The sequence below is a fragment of the Rana temporaria genome, chromosome 6, assembly GCF_905171775.1.
Source record: "Rana temporaria chromosome 6, aRanTem1.1, whole genome shotgun sequence".
Taxonomy (NCBI): Eukaryota; Metazoa; Chordata; class Amphibia; order Anura; family Ranidae; genus Rana; species Rana temporaria.
The window spans coordinates 46233436-46257433 of NC_053494.1; the positions used below are offsets into that span (position 1 = coordinate 46233436).

Here is a 23998-nt window from a genome sequence, read left to right on the forward strand (position 1 = left end):
GAAGTCCTCTTGGTCACTGTCTGGTCTTGGATTCACTTTTAGACTCAGGGTGGTTGTGATATTAAACATGGTAACCCATTGGACCTTAAGCCTACCTGTCGAGCTTGCATTGGATGGTGATCCTCTCTCTGGGTTCAGCAACCCAGTCTCCAGTAGAACATGGTCCAGTAGGGTACTGGAACAGCAGGAAGACTGGAACAATGGGACACACTGGAACATGTGGCCTTGGGGTTCTTTAAGCACACTCACCATAGTTAGGCAGCTTGTGGTCCTGGGCTTTTGACTCTGAACATGGCAAACACAAAGGCAGCAGTTGTGGCAGCAACCCTGGGCCCATGTACACACAAACTCCGAGGCTGCAGTAAAACTCATATGCCCACTTCCGGCACTTTCCCCCAGGCTCACTGCACTAGCTGGCCACTCCTGATCTTCAAAAAGGTCCTCCCCAGGGCTCTAGAAACACTTCCCCAAGCAGCCTGCATCTCCATCCAAGTCCCTGAAGATCTGTCTTTCCTGCTGACTGCTGGCCACACGAAGATTCTTCTGGCCCAGTGGAATCAGGGTCTGTCTTCCCCATTGTTCATTGTTATGTGTTGAAGAGTCCCCTAATGGTGGTAGCAGCAACTAACAATCCAAGGCTGCAGCTGCAGTCAATTGCAGTCTGTCTCTCTGCTCCTTGCCCCATTGCTGCGGGTCCAGCACTTTGTTGTGGCAACCACTATTCAAAAGTCTCCAAAGTCCTGCTTTCTTGCTGGCCTGTCACTCACCAGTGGAGAGAAAAAATCTGCAATTATTTTTGCTTAACTTGGCATCTTAAAGAAATCTAGCTGGCAAAACAAATTAATAGCCGATTAGAACATACTGTACAGTTAAAAAAAAAGGTTTTGCTGCAATATTTACCTTCAGCCCTGAGCTATTTCCTATAGTACATCAACAATTGCAATGGCTCTCATAGAGATACATGGCATTTCACATGTCCTGCGACTTTGGGTTTCACAAGTCGGATCCTAAGTCGCAAGAGTGTGAACCGAGCCTTAGTCTGTGTGAAATATACACTATGGCCCGGATTCACATACATCGGCGCATATTTATGCCGCCGTAGCGTATCTTTTTTACACTACGCCGACGCAGCGCAGAGAGACAAGCATTGGATTCGAAATGCCAGTGCTGCCAAATCTGCGCTGAGTTTCTTAGGCGTAAGTCGTCGTAAGTGGAAGTGGGCATGAGCCATGCTAATGAGGCGTGACCCCATGCAAATGATGGGCCGAGCGCCAGATAGATACGAATAACGAACGGCGCATGCGCCGTCCTGTGGACGCATCACGTCAGATTGAATGCCTAAGATACGACGGATCACTGCCTACGGCGTGAACGTAACCTACGCCCAGCCATATTCACGTACAACGTAAACAACGTAAAATACGACGGCTTGAGTTCCCTGGTCCATACCTTTTGCATGGGTTACGCCTCATATATGGGGAATAACTTTACGCCGGACGTACGACTTACGCAAACCGCGTAAATTATGCGCCGGGCGCAAGTACGTTCGTGAATCGGCGTATCTCCCTCATTTGCATATGTGCATAGAAAATCCATGGGAGCGGCAAATGCGCCCAGCGTAAATATGCGCCTACGATACGCCGGCTTAGGCAAGTTACGTCGGTCGGATGAAGCCTATTTTTAGGCGTAACTCAGTTTGTGGGCACGGCGCATAGATACAACGGCGTAAGTGCTTTGTGAATCCGGGCCAACATTACCAAAAGTATTGGGGCGCCTGCCTTTACACACACATGAACATTCATGGCATCCCAGTCTTAGTCTGTAGAGTTCAATTTTGAGTTGGCCCACCCATTGCAGCTATAACAGCTTTAACTCTTTTGGGAAGGCCGTCCACAAGGTTTAGGAGTGTGTCTATGGGAATGTTTGACCATTCTTCAAGAAGCACATTTGTGAGGTCAGGCACTGATGTGGACAAGAAGGCCTGGCTCGCAGTCTTCACTCTAATTCATCCCAAAAGGTGTTCTATCAGGTTGAGGTCATGACTGTGCAGGCCAGTTAAGTTCCTCCACCCCAACCATGTCTTTATGGACCATGCTTTGTGCACTAGTCCAAATCATTTGGTGAAGAGGGAATTATGGTGTGGGGTTGTTTTTCTGTGGTTGGGCTTGGACCCGTAGTTCCAGTGAAGGGAACTCTTAAGGCGTCAGCATACCAAGACATTTTGGACAATTTCATGCTCCCAACTTTGCATTAGGTGAGTGGAAATATGCTGAGGGCGAGTGAGGAGCAGAGGTGTATTGACCATTCGGGCACGCGGAGACCAGCTGTCAGTAGGGGACCCCATTAAAGGGTCAGCCCGTCCCTCTTGCCCATCCTTGCAGGTGGTTGATACAGGGCTGAGAGAGGACACAGGTTGGGATGAGAGACTGATGGTGGAGTAATGGGGGTGATTGCAGAAGCAGCTGCTCCAGCCACCTCTTCCCCTTGGTAATTCAGCTGAGGGGCGGGGCCACAATCCATATCTCCGTGCTTGGTGAGTGCTATTTCCCATATATAACACTGATATCTGTACACTACGTGTTGGTACCTATATTTAACACTGACATCTGCATACCTCCCAAGATTTAGAAAAGGGAATGAGAGACACCTACTAACAAACGTATATAGGCATAGGACACAGTGTTGTCACATGAATAGATATAATAAAATATTTACAAAAATGTGAGGGGTGTACTCACTTCTGTGAGACACTGTGTATGTGTATATATATATATATATATATATATATATATATATATATATGTAGCACCCTCTACCACAAGTAGGTGCTAGATGTGAGGTTTTTGGTGTTAGCTGCCAGTGCAGGTAAATATAGGCAGGTCTATGCTGCGAGCTAGGCCTGTTTTTTTGATCAGGGGGCAGGGAGTGGTTAGTGTAGCAGTGGGTGTGACTGACATGTACTTCAGCTTTTGGGCACCTCCCCTGTTTCCAGTGAGAATGTTCTGGAAGAGTGGCATTGGGTGTACATAGGAGCTCTGACTAATCCCCAACTAGGATTGGCAGGGCGAATAAGAAGGAATGTCTGGACAGCCGCACTCCAAAGATGTTGCCTTTATTAATAAAACAGGATCACAAGATACATACTACAGCAGACAGGATATCACCTGACGCGTTTCACGCTATTACTTAGTGCTTGATCATAGCTATGATTAAGCACTAAGTAATAGTGTGAAACGTGTCAGCTGGTATCCTGTCTGCTATCGTATGTATCTTGTGATCCTGTTTTATTAACAAAGGAAACATCTTCGGAGTGCGGCTGTCTAGACACGCCTTCTTATTCGCATTGCTATATGCATTGCCAGCACCCGTGGCTTCAGATCTGGTGAAGAGGTTTATCATTCGAATTTTCTGCCTTGAGCGGTGACTCCCTTTCTCTAGGTTTGGCAAAGGATGGGCCTCCTATATATTCTCTCAGTCAGCCTGCTGGGGGGGAAGTTGTAGACCGGGTGAACTGAAGGATGGAGTGCTAGACTGCGTGCTGGAAAGACAGGGGGCGGGGGGGGGGGGTTGGATCTGGCGGAGGAGCTCAAGAGCTGGGAGGGACCCTCTCCTTACACAGTCATGGAGAGGTGTCCTGGAACAGGAGCTGGAGAGCAGTTGGTCCGCATGATCCGGGTAAATTTTTCAGGATGGACTCAGGGCAGGAGTTGGTGAGTGAGGCACAGATCTGGAAGAGGCATGCCCAGGAGAGCTGGGAGGGAGCCTTTCCTGTCACGGTCATGGAAAGGTGTCCGGGAATAGGAGCTGGGTGTAGAGCCAGAGAATAGACTATGGAGTTTGTGTCAAATCAATGCAGCCCGAGGGCGCAGGATTTGCAAGTCGGGACCGCTGGGATCAGTAGTCCATCCTCAAATATTTTCCTCAAATAATATCCACGGTCACAAAAAGGGGTACTGCAGGCCCATGGCCTATTCAGGATCATCAATTGAAATTACTGGGACCTGTTCAGAGTGAGGCCTAGTGGGCTGAAGATGGTGGGACAGGAGTACTAATCTGTGACAGAAAAGTGATGTGCAGGAGAAGAAGTGTCCTGAGGTAAAGATCTGCAGAGAGAGTGCAGAGGCCGGAAAGTTCTGAGGTGAAAAGTCTGTCAGGATTAGGGTCCGCCATTTTATCCCATCTGATTTGTCCATGTAAAGCTGGATCCGCTCTAACATGGCAAATACCAATTTGTTCTATGGGCATACCATATCCCTTCCCCCAACCAAATTCAATCCTCCAAATAAAACAACAAAACAAAGCAAAAGACTCTTCATTGTCTACAAGTGTGACGTATGGATGTCTGGCAGCAGGATGAATATGTGTGGATGTTAGTAACTCGTAGCAACACACCACTATATATATATATATATATATATATATATATATATATATACAGTATATATATATATATATATATATATATATATATATATATATGCAGTATATATGTATAGACAGGTGACAAGTATATCTGTCTCCCTGCCGCTATCTTACATATACTATACTAGATAATTACATCTGTCTTTGATATGGTGCTTACGTGTTTAATGGTCATCTTTCTGTATATTAGTAGGTGAACATGTTTATTGAAATATAGTTTAAATGCAGCAGGTATTTTAGATAACACTGTCCCTTCTGCTCTGGGATTCAATGGATAGTTTTAGTTTAGAGCTCAATAACTAGCATAGACTAGAGCCAAGTTAGGCATCCGATGGCCATTTCTGTTAGTTAGAGGTCAGGTTACATGTGAGATTAGAAACTACTGGGGACTTAGACGCACAGTAGACAGGCTGACTCTGAGTTCCTGTGCGACACTGCGCTTTTGGCTTGTGAGAATTTGTGTTCCAGGCTGGTTGGACAGTGGCTGGAGGAACTCCTAATCATTGCTGATCTTGTCTTCAGGTCTCCAACACAAAGACAGACCCCACATCACAATCAACCCCAGGTGCCCCTGCAAATGAACTTTGCTGCAATATTCATCTGGAGGTATCCTTATTAACAACTATATAAACCTGGGTGTATGTGCACAATTCCATCAGGACACCAGGATTAGATTACTGGTTACTTTCCCAGGATTGGAATCCCCTCTTTTCACAGAGACCCTGTCCTGGGTGAAGCCACTGCCAACTTTATTACCAAATGCAGTCTTCACCATAGCAAAGGTTTTGGTTTTCTTATTTACTTACAGGTTTAGTGTAATATGCTGTTCCCATTTCTAACACCCCCCCCCCCCCTAAAAGAAGGCTACCCAAGTAATGTAAGCAAAGCAAGAGGTATCACCCTCTTGTAATCATACAGAGAAAAAAAAACTAGGAATGGGTGAAGCAGAGCCAGAGGCCAAACAGTCGTGCTGCAGCGAGTGGTACTCATACCAGCATTGAACATGTATCCTACATCACAATTAGATATTATTGCCTTGTCTAGAAATAATGTTTTCTATTTCTACCATTCTTATCTGCTAAACTGATTAATGATTAAAAGTTGCATAGTTTCCTAACTGAATCTGAACCACTACATATTGATCGTTTATAGTTCATACCCCTAATGTGTGAACTTTAAGTCCTGGCATCAAAACGGCTACATTGCAAATAATAAATGCCTCTCAGTTTCTGCCAAAAAAAGAAATAAAACAAGATTATGCAATCTGCTTCAACCAAAGCAATCCTTTGATCATGTGATTTGTTTCTAACAAAAGATCATTTATAATAATCAGATTTGGGGGAGGAGAAGCAACAGTACATTGAGCTTCCCAGTGAAAGGCTGTGCAGTGGAGGCATCAGGATAATTCTGATTATTGGAGGACAGCATACTGAGTTCCCAGCATTGCTAGAGAACTGAACATGCTATGCTCTCCTGCTTAGTGTGGTCAGTCATTAATAGAAAAGTAGAGGGACTGGCAGGAACACCAGTAATTTCAAATAAAGGGAGCAATAGGAAGAGAACAAGATACTTTCTAATACAAGTATATGGTAACAAGCGCTTTAATACATTCTGTGCATTAAGGTAAAAAACCTTCTGTTGCAGAGGATAACCCCCAGCCCCCCTTACACCTGCCTGAGCCTGATCTCAATCCAGCGATATGCACAAGAGCAGCGGCTCACCCAGCTCTGTGCCTCTTCACTGGGCAGATTTATAGCAGAGGGAGTCATTGGTAATAGACCCAGACAGTGAGTCTGCATGTGTGCCACCTAGGAAGCAGCTTCCTATGGTGGCCAGTGTTGCCAACCTACCAGATTGAAATTTACTGGCACGACACCCGAAATTTACTGGCGCAGCCACGTTTTTACTAACATTTCACAAAAGTTACTAAATTTAATTTTTAGGTACAAATTTCAGTATTTAGGCTACAAACAAGTACGCTAGGCAAATAGCAATGTGATTTAAGATAGACATTAAGGTAAAAAAAACATATTTTTGTTATTTTCGATATAATAAGGGCAAATTATTTAGTCACATCACCCCCTGCCTCCATCCCCCTCTGTCACCAACACCCCCTGCCTTCACCCCCTCTGCGGTGCCACAATCTCCCCCTGCCTCCAATCTCCCCCAGGCCCCCTGCCTCCAATCACCCCCTGCCTCCATCGTCCCCTGCCTCCATCCCCCTCTGCGGTGCCACCAACAACCCCTGTCTCCATCCCCCACCCTCTTCGGTGCCACCACCCCCCTCTGCAGTGCCACCAACACCCCCTGCCTCCAATCGACCCGTGCCTCCAATCTCCCCCTGCCTCCATCGCCCCCTGCCACCGCAGCCACCATCACCCCCTGCCTCCAATCTCCATGCGCAGTTCCAAGCCGAATCGATATTGGCTATTTTTACTTGCACATTCCCGCAACCACAGACATTTGCGAACGGGGGAAAAAAGTGCCAGTTTTTACGAACTGTCCGTAAAAATACAGACGGTTGGCAACACTGATAGTGGCACATGGAAAATGGGTGGAGCCGAGTGCGCCAGCAGGGGACTCGAGAAGAGGAAGAATGGTATATGTAAAAATGTACAACCACTTTAAGCAGACTGTGCACAGATGCCTGTGTCAGACTGGATTGCTCTATGGGTCCCATCACACATGGGCTCTCTGTTCAGCAAGGGATCCATAAGCAGATCCCCTGATGAATTAGAGCCAGTCAGTTTTGTAACATCTGTGCCCAAGTCAGTTTTTGTCTGCATTTTCACAGCGGACTGTGGCAGCCCCGTGATGGCTTAATGGGTGGCCAGATATAAATGGACTGGTCACCTTACATCAGGCTAACTCCAATTCGCCACATTTAGGTCTAGAGTAAGGGAAATGGAAACAGATGCAAATAGACAACAACTTTGTTTACATCCACCTACCCATAAACGTGTATGAAGCCTTTGATCTGATCCACCTGAAAGACTGATAGATGGGCCCAATTGAAAAGCCCTTGAGAAAAGGGTCTAAGGCCCCTTTCACTCGGTTGGACTGTTTTGTCGGCGGACCTGCAAGCCTATGGAGCTTCGGATGTCAGCGGTGATATGTCCGCTGACATCCATCTCGATCCGATCCGCTAAAATCAGACGTATGGCGACATGCTGTCCGTTTTCATCAGATCTCTCCATAGGAGACAGTGGGGCTCGACAAGCCCCTACCCACTTAGTGAGCAGAGAGGGACCTGTCATCCGCCAGCTCAGCGGAAATCACAGGAGAGATCTCCCGCTGAGCTTGCCAACCCAGTAGCGATGGAGTCCGCCTCGTCTGAATGAAGCCTAATTCATGCCCCCTAGTACACACTCAATCAGATTTTTATCAATATAATATTAGCCCAACGTTTGTTATTCTGGATCGGAATTCTTTAATATATATTTTATTTATATAATTGTCTGCAGCAGGGCCGTCTTAATAGCATCATGGGCCCCTGGGCAAAGTAATGCTCTGGGGCCCCTACAATGGAGACAACGCAGGTAAAAAGACCAGATATCCCCCCAGCACTCTGACCCCTCTACATCCCAGATATCCCCCAGGACTCTGACCCCTCTACACCCCAAATATCCCCCCAGCATTCTGACCCCTCTACACCCCAGATATCCCCCAGCACTCTGACCCCTCTACACCCCAAATATCCCCCCAGCACTCTGACCTCTCTACACCCCACATATCCCCCCAGCACTCTGACCCCTCTTCACCCCATATATCCCCCCCAGCACTCTGACCTCTCTACACCCCAGATATCCCCCCAGCACTCTAAGGCCCCGTACACACGACAGAGGAACTCGACGTGCTTGGCACGTCGAGTTCCTCGTCGAGTTTTGGGATGAAGCCGCCGAGGAGCTCGGCGGGACGCCTTCTCCCATAGAACAACGAGAAAATAGAGAACATGTTCTCTATTTTCTCGTCGAGCTCCTCGGCGGCTCCATCGATCCAAAACTGTACAGACGACAGAGTTTCTCGGCAGAATCCGGGTTTTGACCGAGTTTCTCGGTGAATTCTGCCGAGAAACTCTGTCGTTTGTACGGGGCCTGACCCCTCTACATCCCAGATATCCCCCCATCACTCTGACCCCTCTACACCCCAGATGTCCCCCCAGTATTCTGGCCCCTCTACACCCCAGATATCCCCCCAGCACTCTGACCCCTCTACACCCCAGATATCCCCCCAGGACTCTGACGCCTCTACATCCCAGATTTCTCCCCAGCACTTTGACCCCTCTACACCCCAGATATCCCCCAGTACTCTGACCCCTCTACACCCCAGATATCCCCCCAGCACTCTGACCCCTCTACACCCCAGATATCCCCCCAGCACTCTGACCCCTCTATACCCCAGATATCCGCCCAGCACTCTGACCCCTCTACACCCCAGATATCCACCCAGCACTCTGACCCCTCTATACCCCAGATATCCGCCCAGCACTCTGACCCCTCTACATCCTGCTTTGGAGAAAATGCAGGGGCCCCCCATGCAGCTGGGGCCCCTGGGCAGTGCCCAGGTGTGCCCTCTCATTAAGACAGCCCTGGTCTGCAGCAGGCTTTTCACATACAGAACTGCTCTGTTAAAAGGTGATGGTAGGTAGGGGGGTAAAGGTGAGGGTAAAAGGGTGTCAATGAGATTTCAATACCCCATTCAAAATGTATCCCAAATCACATTGATCATAGAGATCTGCTGCCTATGCCACCTCTCTTATTACAAATTGTGCAACTGCTTATATAACCTGAGTGAGTTTGTTCTGCAATACCCAGAACATATTGCTTAAGGCATAGTCTACGCCTTAACTTGATTAATGTGAATATCATGTTCTGCCATCAAAACTGCCCGAAAATACCCAACGCTTTCACTTAACAAAACCAAAACAGTTAAACAAGTACAGGCACATAGCTGCAAGATTATGTAATCACAAAGGAAACTGGCCAATGAAACAACAGGCTGCTAAAGTTCATAAGTCCCTTAGTTAAGATTGATATATTCAGAATCAATCCCATGCATATAAATGTTGTGTAGCGATTCCATTAGCATTATTGCAAGAACAGCCGTTCACTATGACTCTTCTCACCTACGCCCTGACAAGGATTGACTTGCTATTGTATTTTACAGTCTGCATTGTATTTTTTTTCTACTGGATTAATGGATCTAAGAAGAGCAATGGAAAGATGCCTCCAGGCCCTAAACCTTTTCCTATCATTGGGAACCTCAATCTGGTGGACCTGAAAAAGCCACACGAGTCACTAATGGAGGTAGATCTTGTTAATATTTATACATGAAAAATATTTACAAATATATTTACAATAAGGCTACTTGTCTGTCTGGCATATAGTATAAAAAGCAGATGGAGCATCCCTTTAAATTCTTTTAGCACTTCCAGATCTTGGGCATAGAGACACACCCTATAAAATCTTAAAATGATCTCAGGGTGTAGGGTGTAGGGTGTAGGGTGTACACCCTGCACCTTGTCCGTTCTGGCTTAAGCCACTTCTGTTTAAATATCACTCGCAGATAGTGACTGCAAGTGTCATTGAGATGCAAATGAACAACGTTATTGCTATGTTTTATTTACTGTTTCATTCATATGTATATTAAATTACGATAACGACCTTTGATTTACATATGACAGTTCTACAAGTTAAAATAGTTTTTAACCACTTAAGACCCGGACCAAAATGCAGCTAAAGGACCCGGCCAGGTTTTGCGATTCAGAGAAGAAAACAAAAAGGCGCCTCCAGGTTAAAACGTAAATGAAGCTTTTAATACACAAATAGCAGTGTGAACTTACATTTTAAAAATCTTAAAATCCGGTGAGGAAATAGTAGAATCAGATGCTGGGAGAGGAGGATGAGAGGGACGTCTATCCGGGCTGGTTGTTTGTGCTGGTAGTTTCTCCGGAAACACTCCTGTACCTGTCGGGTCTTGTGCTGTAAAACAGCCGGTCCGGGAGGGTAGTGGGAAACGAGGCCCGGAGCGCAGCGTAGACCACGGTGACGTCACCTAGTTGCGACGGCGTTTCAAAGCTGGCGCCGTCGGATGACTAAGCGCGCTTCTTTCTCAAGCATGGGGAAGGACGTGGAGAAAGTCTATTTGTAAGTATTAAAATGTGCGCCATCTTGTGGACAAAAATAGGAACTGATTCTTATTTTGGAAAAAAACCACATGTAAAGATGAACGTTGGGAGTGGGTTATATGGGCTTGTTTCCAGTGACAAAAAATATATAAAAATAAAAGGGAAAAAGGAACATAATAGATATATCTCTGGAGTACCTTGGGGGATACAGGAACACCATTGACACATAAATAGATAGATAAAACATTTCTCTTAAAATAGGTATATATTAATAAAAGAAGATAAGAATATATAGCTTTAATTGGGTAAAGGAAGATATATATGTATACTAACGCTGGTAAAAGTTTATAACTAGATCTGGACGTCAATCTATTAATAAAACATTTTAGTGTCATTTAATTAAAAAAGTATTGATATTGTGATTGATTTTCTATTTATTAGTATCTGCAATTGAGAAAATTATTATTATATAGATGGAATTTTTTAGGTGGATTAAAGGAGAGTGGAAATTTCCAGCATTTCATTTATTCCACCTGGCGAGAGTGTTTCTAAAATATATATCCAGTACGTCTCGCGTTCGCATAGCTTGAAGAACCTTTCAGCTTCAGTGAGGTTTTTGGGGATTTGTTCTAAGATCCATACTTCTAATTTATCAGTACAACTATCATGAAATTTGATAAAATGTTGGGGGACACTATGTTTATCTGTCCCGCCTTCTATCTTTCTACGATGTTGACCGAACCTTTGCCTGAGTGGGCGTATCGTGCGGCCCACATAAAGCAAATGGCAGGGGCAACGAAGGCAGTAAACGACGTGGTCAGATGAGCAGTTGTAAAATTCAGTGAAAGTGTATGTTTTGCCTTTATCAGTAAAGTTTTTTTGGCCATGTTTTACGAAACTACACATTTTACATAGGGCTTTTTTGCATTGAAACATGCCTATCAGGGGTATCAGGTGGGACTGATGTAAATGGTTAGGGTTAATAGATTTTAATTTGCTAGGGGCTATTTTATTTTTTATGTTGGGCGCTCTCCTATATGTTACTTTGGGTAATTTTGGTAGTATAGTTTTAAGATGTATATCCTCCAGGAGGATGGGCCAGTGTTTTCTTAGGATTAGTTCCATCTTTTTATGTTCTCGGTGGAACCTGGTAATAAAGCGGGCCGAATGATCAGAATGTGGAGGCTTTTTCCTTTCTTTAGGATGGTCTTGTGTATATTCAGTATATGCTTCTTTTATTAACGATTCAGGATACCCTTTTTCCCGTAGTTTCATAGTCAGTGTCTCACTTTGTTCAGCATAATCGGTGGAGGTGGTACAGTTTCGCCGTAACCGGCAAAATTGACCACGTGGTATATTGTTTTTCCACTTTAAATAGTGGCAACTTTTAAAGTGCAAAAGGGAGTTGCCTGCAGTGGGTTTGGAATAGTTTCTAGCATGAATGGCATTGTCTAGATGGTATAATTCCAAATCCAAAAAGGCCAATTTTTCTGGATCTGTGACATAGGTGAAGTTTAGGCTGTAGTCGTTGGAATTGCAATATTGGACAAACTCTTCGCAATCATTTTGTGTGCCACTCCAGATAATAATGATGTCATCTATGTATCTACCATAGAAGACTACATTTTTTGCATGGGGATTGTTATTCCAGATATGCCTATCTTCCCATAAACCCATGGACAAGTTAGCATAAGAGGGTGCAAAATTAGCGCCCATGGCGGTGCCTTTTTGCTGTAAATAGAATTGACCATCAAAAGAGAAATAATTGTGTGTTAGACAATAATCAGTACAATCCAGAATAAAGGATGCTTGTCTGGTGTTCATGTAAGGATTTTGAGATAAAAAATGTTTGATGGCAGAAAGGCCAAAAGTATGGGGTATGGAGGTGTAAAGAGCACTGACATCCAAAGACATCAACATGTAGTCTTTTTCCCATGAGTAGGGTTTGAGTTGTTCTAGGAGGTGTGTGCCATCTCTGATGTATGCTGGCAGGGCCTGGGCTAGGGGTTGTAAATGGAAATCTATGTATTGCGATAGACCTGACGTAATGCTATCCATGGCAGCTATTATGGGTCTGCCGGGTGGGTCGACAAGGGCCTTGTGTATTTTAGGGATATGATAAAAATACGGGACTCTATAGAAATCTTTAAGTAGATAAGAAATTTCTGACTTTTCTAGAATCTGTAGATGGGTTGCGTGTTTGATAAGGGTGTTAATTTCTATTTTATAGTCAGGAAGGGGATCTCTAGTTAATTTTTTGTAAGTGGATTGATCGGCAAGTAGGCGATAGGCTTCTTTTAGATAGTCCTCACGATTTTGAATAACTATGCCTCCTCCTTTGTCTGCTGTTTTTATGATTAAATCATTATTAGCAGCAAGAGCAGAGAGAGCCTTTTTCTCACGGGGGGGCAAAAAGCCTAAATTGGTTGAATGAGAGGGTTGGTGTGCACATAGTCTTTTGATATCTGCATATACCATGTTATAGAAAGTGGTAATGTGGGGGCCCTTCGATTGGTATGGGTAAAAGGAAGATTTAGTTTTTAAGGTGGAGTGGATAATAGGTGGTGATGTAAGGGGATGTTGTGTGAGGTTTTCTAATTGGTCTTGTGTGCATTCACTATATAATTCTTCCAATATTTCGATGATGTCACTATCGAATTCAAAGGAACAATCCATAGACTCTGATGTTGTGGGGATCAATATATCTGTTTGTTTTTTCTTTTGTATTTCAAAAAAACGTTTGAGGGTGAGGTTCCTTATGTATTTGTTCAGATCCTTAAATAACAGATAAGGATCTGGTTTGGATGAGGGGGCAAAATTTAATCCTCTACTGAGCAGGATGGTTTCTTCTGGCGCAAGGACATGGTTAGAGAGGTTAAAGATTTTAACTGTTTTCGTGACTTGGGGGGATTTGCTTTTTTGTTGGTTTTGGTTTCTATTTCTGCCCCCTCTACAGCCTCTCCGTCGTGCTTTAGTTTTTGTACGGCCGCTGGGGAGGGGTTCAATACTAAAAAAGATGCCTGCATTTCGGGATCTTGGCCAGATTCCACTAGAGGCTGAAGGCCGGATATGGGTGAATGAGTTTGGGGGAGGGATGATATACTAGTCCTAGTAATAGACGAGGATCCTATTTGTATAGGACTGAGGAGGACCTCAGAAACACGAAGAGTGGAGAAAGGGATGGTTCCTACACCTCCACCGTCTGGAGATGGAGGGGATGGATCAATATCTGGTGGGATATTTACTGGGATGGATGGAGGTATCGATGTAGGTATAGGATTTTCGCTACTTCTATTGTAGAATTTCTGAAGATCGGAATATGATTTGTTCCGAGTTAGACTGAGGGTCTTAGTTTTAGAGTGGTTTTGTATTTGGGAATTTTTTATTGGGTTCTTTTTGAGAACTGGAAAGAATTTTTTATTATTATTCTGATTTTGATTGTCATCATTATTTTTATATTTATTTTTATTTTTATTTTTATGATCTTTATGGTCAGAGGCACTGGGGGCAGGACTAAAGACCAATGAGAGTAAAGATGGTATTCTGGATGTACCAGGGTTACTCAAGGTTTGGATGTCTGGGTTGAATGACTCCAAGGACACTGGTTGGGGACGAGATGAGGTGTTATGTTGTTTAAAGACTGATATGGCAGTAGTTGTCGTGGATGGAGCAACAGGTTTTTTCATCCATGTATAGACTCTGTCATTGGTGTAATCATTCAGATCACGACTAAATTTACCTAGTTTATTTTTGATGAGAAGAGATTCTTCTCTCTGTGTATTTTTATGAAGAGTATCCAGCCAGACGGTTGGAACAATCTTGTCTGACTTTTGAATTTCTGTCACTAAGGACATTACTAGGCCGGTGAGTTTCTCGTACTTGGCAGTCCTATGTTCAATTAGAATATTGATCCATTTGGCTGTACCAAACTCTGAAATTCCTTGCCATTCTTTCAATTGGTCCGGTTCTAGGAAAGAACATGTTTTTATGATTCTAAGGCCACGTGGAGAGATTCTATTCTCGAAATATTTTTCTAAGAAATATTTGTCCCACCACTGTAAATTTGTAGAATGAATTAATCTTTCTAACTTTTTAAATTGACCACAAAGTGTGTGTCTATCTTTTTTGGTAAGAGAGGCACTGGTGCTGAATAGGGAAGAGGGTAATAAGGCATATAAACTATTTAGGACATTATGCCTGTGAGTCTCAAGATCTGTAAGAAAATCCATAGTAGAGGATAAGGAATAATGAACTGACTAACATGTAAAATAGATGTATTTTAAATATAATAGACTGATCTAAAGGTGCAAGAGACTATTTTGGGGATATATATATACCTTCAATTGGGTGTTAGCGCAAATCTCTAAGTCCACAAAGAAACAATGATTGTTTTAGGGTACAAGAGAGTGCAGTAACAAGAGATCTCGGGATCCTATGACAACCGGTGTGTGCTACCTTAGTATCACAATAAGCATGCAGCCAACAAGGAAGCTACAAATTAAATACAGATACAACAGGTTTTGCGATTCGGCACTGCTTCGCTTTAACAGACAATTGTGCGGTCGTGCGATGTGGCTCTCAAACAAAATTGGCGTCCTTTTTTTCCCACAAATGGAGTTTTCTTTTGCTGGTATTTGATCACCTCTGCGGTTTTTATTTTTTGCGCTATAAACAAAAATAGAGCGATAATTTTGAAAAAAATGCATATTTTTTACCTTTTGCTATAATAAATATCCCCCAAAAATATATAAAAAAAAACATTTTTTTCCTCAGTTTAGGCTGATACGTATTCTTCTACCTATTTTTGGTAAAAAATTAGCAATAAGCGTTTATCGGTTGGTTTGCACATAATTTATAGCGTTTACAAAATAGGTGATAGTTTTATTGCATTTTTATAAAAAAACATTTTTTTACTACTAATGGTGGCGATCAGCGATTTTTTTTCATGACTGCGACATTATGGCGGACACTTCGGACAATTTTGACACATTTTTGGGACCATTGTCATTTTCACAGCAACAAATGCTTTTAAAATGCATTGTTTACTGTGAAAATGACAGTTGCAGTTTGGGAGTTAACCACAAGGGGGCACTGATGGGGTCATGTGTGACCTCAAGTGTGTTTACAACTGTAGGGGTGTGTGGCTGTAGGTGTGACATCATCGATTGTGTATCCCTATAAAAGGGATCACACGATCGATGACGCCGCCACAGTGAAGAACGGGGAAGCTGTCTTTACACACAGCTCTCCCCGTTCTTCAGCTCCGGGGACCGATCGTGGGATTCTGGCGGCGATCGGGTCCGCGGGTCCCGCGGTCCCTGTCACGGAGCTTCGTACCGGGTCGCGGGCGCGCGCCCGCGACCCACGGCTGGGTACTAGCACAGGATGTACCTGTACGTGCATGTGCCCAGCCGTGCCATTCTGCCGACGTAAATGTGCAGGAGGCAGTCCTTAAGTGGTTAAATAAAGAAACATACAGTGGCTAAGTGGTTAGCACTTCTGCCTGCCAGCACTAGGATCGTCAGTTCCAATTTCAAGCATGGCACTACTTGGCTGGAGTTTGCATGTTCATCCTGTGCCTGTGTGGGTTTCCTTCAACACTCCAAAGACATATTGGTAGGTTAATTAGCTTCTGTCAAAATTAACCCTACCATTTGCAAGTATGCGATTTAGAGACCTTAGATTGTAAGCTCCTTGAGGGCAGAGACTGGTGTGAATGGGTATGTAAAGCATTACGTAAATTGTAGGAGATATATGCAAGTACCTGTAATAAATAAAATATTGCCAAAAGAAAGCATTGCTCCCCCCCCCCCCCCAAAAAAAAATATGTATGCATTCATTATCTAATGCCCTGTACACATGATTGGATTTTCCGTCGGAATAACCTTGGATGGTTTTTCCGATGGAATTCCGCTCAAGCTTGGCTTGCACACACACGGTCACACAAAAGTTCTCAGAACCTTCGACCGTCAAGAACCCGGTGACGTACAACACTACGACAAGCTGAGAAAATGAAGTTCAATGCTTCCGAGCATGCGTCGAATTGTTTCCGAGCATGCGTCGGAATTTTGCACGTCGGAATTGCTACAGATGATCGGATTTTCCAATAGGATTTTTTTCCATTGAAAAAATAGAGAACTAGCTCTCAATCTTTTGTTGGCGGAAAAAGTCCGATGGAGCATACACACAGTCGGAATTTCCGTTCAACAGCCCACAGCGGACTTTTGCTGTCGGAAAATTTGATCGTGTGTACGGGGCATTAGATCGATAAAAAAACTCATATTTAAAATATTGCAGCTTACCATTCCTTAAAGGTGGTGGCTGCATTAATTTTTTTTGGGCTTTTTTTTTATAATTTTTACCAGGTGACCTGGCCCACAACACACTTCATATCTTACGGTGGCTCCTCTATCTATGGTAGTATTAGATACACTAGTAGACTTATATGGACTTTCATTTTACATAAGTGACTAACAAATTAAAGCCCAACTTCAGCTAACACTTTTTAGGCAGTTACAACATTTTTCTATTTTTCCTTTTTGGATGATTTTTTTTATTAAATAAATAAAAGCTGAGCATTGTAAGCACCTATGACAGTTTGTTTTACTGTCTGCCTTTTATATTGAAAAGCACTGCATAAACTGTTGGTGCTATATAAATCATGTATGTTAATAATAATAACAAGAAAAGAAACTAAGAAATATTGATAAGGAAACTTAATAAGAAACTAAATTATGGGAGTGCTATGTAAAAGGGGTTGTAAACCTTCATGTTTTTTCACCTTAAAGTGGTAGTAAACTCTGTACTACCACTTTTTCCTACAGGTAAGCCTGTAAGCCCCCCGAGCCATCGTACTTACCTGACCCCCAAATCTCCCTGGGCGCGATCCCGCATTGCTTTCCCCCAGATTTTGTCGGCTCTTCATTGGATGATTGATAGCAGTGCAGCCATTGGCTCCCGCTGCTGTCAATCAAATCAATGACGCGGCACGCTGAGGGGCGTGGCCGAGTCATACACTTGGCGGCTATGGCCGCTGAGTGTATCACACGGGAGCGCACCCGCAAGGTAATCCCCTCAGGAGAGAGCTTCCCAGAGGGGGTTAGCTTTTGTGGGGAGCAGGGCCGCCATCAGGTGGGTACAGGCATTACACCTGTAAGGGGCCCGATGGTCTCCAGGGGCCTGGATGGCCCCTCTCCCGTTTTTTTTTTTGCATTACACCTGTAAGGGGCCCGATGGTCCCCAGGGCCCCTTACAGGCCCCCCTCCCATTTTTTTGCAGTACACCTGTAAGGGGCCCCATGGTCCCCAGGCCCCCCCGCTTATTATCTTGCGTCAGGAGAGAAGAGATTACACTTGTTTATTTTCGTCAGCACAGCCCCCCCCTCAGGTTCTCTGCTCCAGGGGGGGCTCTGCCTAAAGCTGTGTAGGGGGCCCCAAAATTTGTGATGGCTGCCCTGGTGGGGAGGAGCTACGAGGGCCGCCGTGGGACCCCAGAAGAGGACGATCGGGGCCACTCTGTGCAAAACAAACGGTACAGTGGAGGTAAGTATGACATGTTTATTTTTTTGTTTTTAAAAACTGAACCTTTAGTATCCCTTTAATGTTAGTGACAGACTGCATCATATAGTATATGTCATTTTTTTATTTTACCTTTGGTACCACATTAAGTTCTGACAAAGTTATTGCCAAATAAAAGGCTCTATTCCATAAGGGAACTCAACTGGTTAACTTCAAATGGTATTTCGTACTGTTGGCAAGCATGTAGTTACCTCGCTTGAACTCTGTTAAAATGTTATAGTGCCAAATTGTAGAAAGTTTGCTTAAAGAAACATCATCATCTTTTTCACCGCTATTTAGTAAAATAGCTTCTAATATAAAAAGTACACATTTATAACATTGATATTTTAATGCTTTAGATTTCTTGAGGCAGCTCTTTTACTTCTTTTTATGGATTTCTTACAATCTGATATACTGTATTAAACCTGTATGTAAGTGCTTCAGATATCAATACATTATTGGAGAGATTACCAAAAACTGGAAAAAAATTATATGGTTGAATTGGTAAGAATTATATTGTTTTGTGGATAGAACAATGTTTAAAGAGAACCTGAATGCATTAAAATATGGAAACTGCTACTAATGACTTTTTCTTGAAAGTGCAAGCTTTGGTTCTGTCATCTTCATTCTTGTCTCTCTGTTATAAGCCACTGACCCAGCATGTACTGTATATATGTTGCACCCTTTAGCTAGTGTGCTAGATGTAAATACTGTAGGTTTGTTCATATAGGAAAATTGGTTTGACTAAGAGCCAGGCCTGGGTTGAATCTGGGTCAGGGTTGAGTGACTCAGGGAGGCTGGATGACTCAGCAAGTAGCATCTCTGGTGCCTCCCCCTGTTTCTGGAACCTTGGAGAAGTTTCCAGATGTAGTGAGTGGAGGCTAGGAGGAGCTGCTTGGCATATTTATGTATTGGCTCCTCTGTATCCAAGTAACTTTGGAAGGTGCTGGGTGAAAAGGAGTGACTCATGCAGATAAGCAGCATGAATATGAATGCCATCTCAGCCAATTTCAAGAATAGGGTAGGGGCTATATGCATGCTGGAAGGGATATTTATATTCGGTGGAGCATACAGGACGTGGTATTTTCCTGCAGAGGAGAGTCCAGCTTAGGACGGGGTTCTGTGCCTTCCTCAGCACCTGCTGCCATGTGGCCTCGAATGGGAGGCCTGAGAGCAGAAATGCTGACTAGAGTGTTCTGAAGAGCTGACTGAGGGGGAGCCATCCCCAAGAGATCTGTCTAGAATCACTGGAGGGTGCTGCTGGAAGATTGGAAGAAGGCTACCATTCGGTCCTGAGGCCTTGTGAATACTGACTGTAAAGATCTTGGGGCCTGGTTCTTTGGCTACCCCCCTCCGTTAAGGGAAAGTCAGCTACTTGGTTCAGCAGAAAGGGAATACTGGCTGGTGTCCTGAAGAGCAACCGTCCATTATTCCTACAAAGGACACTCAAGAGTGTACATTGTATCATGCATTAATTCGACAGTTCGGTTAAAGAAGCTGCCCTCCTTGTAACTAGTTGAATTCGGAGTATCCCCAGGGCCGTCTTTAAGGCTGGCAAAAGGGGCAGCTGCCCTGGGTCCTGTCATTGTTGTGGGGTCCAAAGCAGCTGCCTCATACTTGCCAACTATCCCAGTTTAAGATCCCTTGTCCCTTGAAGTTCTAGTACTGTGCTGTGTCCTGATATCTCAGTGTAAAGTGCTGCTACTAATGATGCCAGCTCTGCACTATTGTTGTGTTCCGCTGACTCACCTGCAGACCCTGTGTTTACATGTAAATAACCGTCATTCATATGAAAATAACGACAGCATTCATATGTAAATAGCTGCAGTCGACGACATTGATATGTGAATAATCAACAAACAGAAATCATGTGCTGTAACCTCTAGCAACTAACCAGTGAGCTGTAATGTGTGCTGTAACCTCTAGCAACCAGTCAGTAAGTGGTAATGATATGCTGTAATCTCTGGCAACCAATTGAAATGATTGCCTGATCTGATACAGTAAATTGATTTTAAGTCTAGCTGATATTTATTGTATGTCTCAGAGCATGTGGATAGCCAAAATTGCATGGGGGTGGGGCCCCCCACATTTTTTTTGCCCAGGGTCCAATTAATATTAAAGACGGCCCTGAGTATCCCACTACATTTCCTTCCCTATCCAAGTTCTACAATAAAATACCAAAGACAGACACAAGACACAGGTTTTCAGTCTCCTACACAGCTGTTTCTGTTGCAGTTAATGACTGTGTTTCAACCTACATTTGAGATTGATGATCATTAGCACCTGCTTGATATAACTGGGTAATCATACACCTGTCTCTAATCTTACAAATTCCCTGACTTTGTGCAAGTGTACAAAGTGTGCAAATGTAATGTTGGTTTGAAGCCAAAGGGTAGTCACACCAACAATTGATTTAGATTTTTCTTCCATTTGCTTACTTTGCATTTATTCGTTGTAACATTACCCCTGGAGGAGCTGCTGGTTTGTTTTGGGTGGCATGTTACCTCTGTGTAGGGTTTGCCAACTCATCCCTTTAAAACAGAACACATATTAATTACACAGGTTCTGTGGCTGATTAAGGAGGTAATTAAACTCACTTGGTGCCTTATTTGCATTAAATTAGCCTCAGAACCTGTGTAATTAATATGTGTTCTGTTTTAAAGGGATGAGTTGGCAACCCTACCTCTGTGACTCCGCCGTCTAGGGTAGTTGATGAGAGCCGTAGTAATGGAATGTGCTTGTGCTTTTATTTACCCAACAAGGTAAAACAGTTGAACTTGGTGAATAGGGATGAGGCGAACACCGCCCGTTCAGTTCGCACCAGAACCTGCGAACGGACCGAACGTTTGCGCAAACATTTAGAACCCCATTAAAGTCTATGGTACTCGAACGTTCGAATTCAAAAGTGCTCATTTTAAAGCCTAATATGCAAGTTATTGTCGTAAAATGGGTTTGAGAACCCGGGTCTTGCCCCAGGGAACATGTATCAATGTAAAAAAAAGTTTTAAAAACGGTCATTTTTTCTGGAGCAGCGATTTTAATGATGCTTAAAGTGAAAAAAAAATAATGAAAAAATTCTTTTAAATATCGTACCTGCTGGGTGTCTATAATATGTCTGTGAAGTGGCACGTGTTTAGAACTGTCCCTGCACAAAATGAGATTACTATAAGAAAAAAGTAATTTAAAACTGCTTGCGGCTTTAATGTAATGTCTGGTCCCTGCAATATGGATGAAAATCATTGAGAAAAATTGCATGGGTTTCCCCGCCCCCCTCCCCCAGGTCATTACCAGACCCTTTGGCCAAATATACTTTGAACAGCAGTATACAGGCGGTGCAAACAAGACAGGGACTGTAGGTTTGTTGTTAAGTAGAATAGAATCTGTTTGTAATTTTGAACTGGTACTTTTTTAAAGTGTAGCTCCAGCCATAAAACCTATTTTTAAGCTTTTCTGAAAACATAGAGAATGGTTATCACCCCTGTAACATTTGTTTTGCTGTCTGTGTGCATCTGTTCAGAAAATTGCAATTCACTTTCTGTCCCAATGACAAATGATTTTTTGAAAATGTGGGTTTTTTAGTGAAACAAGGCTTGGTGATAAAGCATCAGTGGACAGGAGACACCTCTTACAGAAGGGAATTTCCCTTCCTAGGGGTAGATTTCCTCTCACTTCCTGTTGTCTCCTTCCACTTGCAAGTAGGAGTCATTTGTAAGTTGGATGTTTGAAAGTAGGGGCCTGCCGTATATACTCTGCATAAATTTGGGCCCTAGGTGTTGGTTTTGCCACAACACTGTAAGCCCTCACAGTTAGTCTTGGTGGGTGCTGGAACGCCCTGCTGTGTGAACTATTATATAAAGAATTGTAATTACATGCCATTGTTGAACAGTGGTAGAAAAATTGGGCCTTTGGTGCTGGCGCTGGTGCCACAACACTGTAAGTCCTCACAGTTACTCTTGGTGGGCGCAGGAATGGGCCCTGCTGTGAAATATTAGATCAAGAATTGTAATTACATGCCCCTGTTAAACAGGGGCAGACAAATTGGGCCTTTATTGGTGGTGGTGGTGGTGCTGGTGCCACAACACTGCAACCCCTCACAGATACTCTAGTTGGAGCGCAGGAATGAGCCCGCTGCAAAGCATTGCATCAAAAATTGTAATAACACGCCCCTGTTAAACAGGGGCAGAAAAATTGGGCCTTAGCCACTGGTGGCGGTGCGCAGAACCAAAAATGTTCTTACAACCTATCAGCATGATCATTGAGGAGGAAAAGGATAGTCACTCAGCATAACAGGATAGGCACTCAGCATCAGCATAGGCAGTCTTGAAGGGATCTGACATTTCAAAAAAAATTATTCAGTTACATCAGCATCGGGTGCTTGGTATCTGGTGGTGATCCAAGCGTGATTCATTTTTATGAAGGTCAGTCGATTGACCGAGTCGGTGGAGAGGCGCACCCTGTGATTGGTTACAAAGCCTCCAGCAGCACTGAATGTGCGTTTTGAAAGAACGCTGGATGCAGAACAAGCCAGTAGCTCAATTGCATACTGTGCAAGCTCTGGCCAGTGATCCATCCTCAAGGCCCAGTAAACCAGAGGATTTTCGATGGGAAAGGTGTCCAAGTCTCATCTTGCCCCTAGGTATTCCCGCACCATGTAAAACAGACACTGGCGATGGTTGCTGGAACTGGTCATACCTTGGGGCTGCGGACTAAAAAATTGTCTGAATGCATCGGTCAGACGGCCACCTTCTCCACCGCTCCTTCTGTGACTGACCGAAGCCTCAGCAACACGTTGTCCAGGACCAGGATTTTGTAACCTCCCAGTCTTTGGGAACGCGTTGCACAGACCTTTCTGCAAGGCCTCCCGAAGATGTTTCATCTTCTGCTCCCTCTGCGCCGGCAAGATAAGGTCTGCAACCTTACTTGTAACGTGGATCAAGGAGGGTTGCCAGCCAGTAATGATCCCTCTCCTTTATAGCACGAATACGTGGATCCTTCCGCAGGCTTTGCAGGATCAGGGAGGCCATACAACGTAGGTTTGCTGAGGCATTCGGTGCGGAGTCCTCTGGGTCACTGAGGACGACATGATCCGCAGCCACCTCGTCCCAGCCACGTACAAGTCCATGGTTTTCTTGGGACTGTAGTTGATCCCTTAAAGGCTGCTGATGCTGAGTGCTAGGCTCCACCTCCATGCTGACACAATCCTCCTCCTCCTCGTCCTCTTCCTGTGTGATAGGCGGGCAAGCAGGAACACTGTCTGGATAAAGGGGGCCTTGAGAGGTAAGAAAGTCCTCCTCTTCTTCCCTCTGTTCTGCCTCAAGGGCCCTGTCCATTATTCCACGCAGCGTGTGCTCCAACAGGTGAATAAGAGGGACAGTGTCACTGATGCATGCACTGTCACTGCTCACCATCCTCGTGGCCTCCTCAAATGGTGACAGGACAGTGCATGCATCCCTGATCATGGCCCACTGGCGTGGGGAAAAAAAACAAGCTCCCCTGTCCTGCTGCCATATTGGCACAGATACTCATTGATGGCCCTCTGCTGCGTGTGCAGCCGCTGCAGCATGGCCAACGTAGAGTTCCACCTGGTGGGCATGTCACAGATTAGGCGGTTCTTGGGAAGGTTGTATTCCTTTTGAAGGTCTGCCAGCAGAGCATTGGCATTATATGACCGTCGGAAATGCACACAGACTTTCCTGGCCTGCTTCAGGACATCCTGTAAGCCTGGGTACCTGCTCAAGAGCCGCTGCACCACCAAGTTAAGGACATGAGCAAAACAGGGCACATGGGTCAGTTGTCCCTGTCGCAGGGCGGAGAGGAGGTTGGTGCCATTGTCGCAAACCACCATTCCTGGCTTAAGCTGGCGTGGCATCAACCACCTCTGAGCCTGCCACTG

The 23998-nt window shown here is 44.3% G+C and overlaps 1 protein-coding gene across 1 annotated transcript in view; it reads left to right on the forward strand.

Moving 5' to 3' along the window:
- Positions 1-9442: 9442 nt before the first annotated feature.
- Positions 9443-23998, forward strand: part of LOC120943452 (cytochrome P450 2K1-like) — a 70944-nt gene continuing 56388 nt past the window's right edge. Inside the window, exon 1 of the mRNA XM_040356757.1 lies at positions 9443-9728. Coding sequence (XP_040212691.1) covers positions 9534-9728 — 195 coding nt within the window. The 5' untranslated portion in view covers positions 9443-9533. The remainder of the gene's footprint in view (positions 9729-23998) is intronic.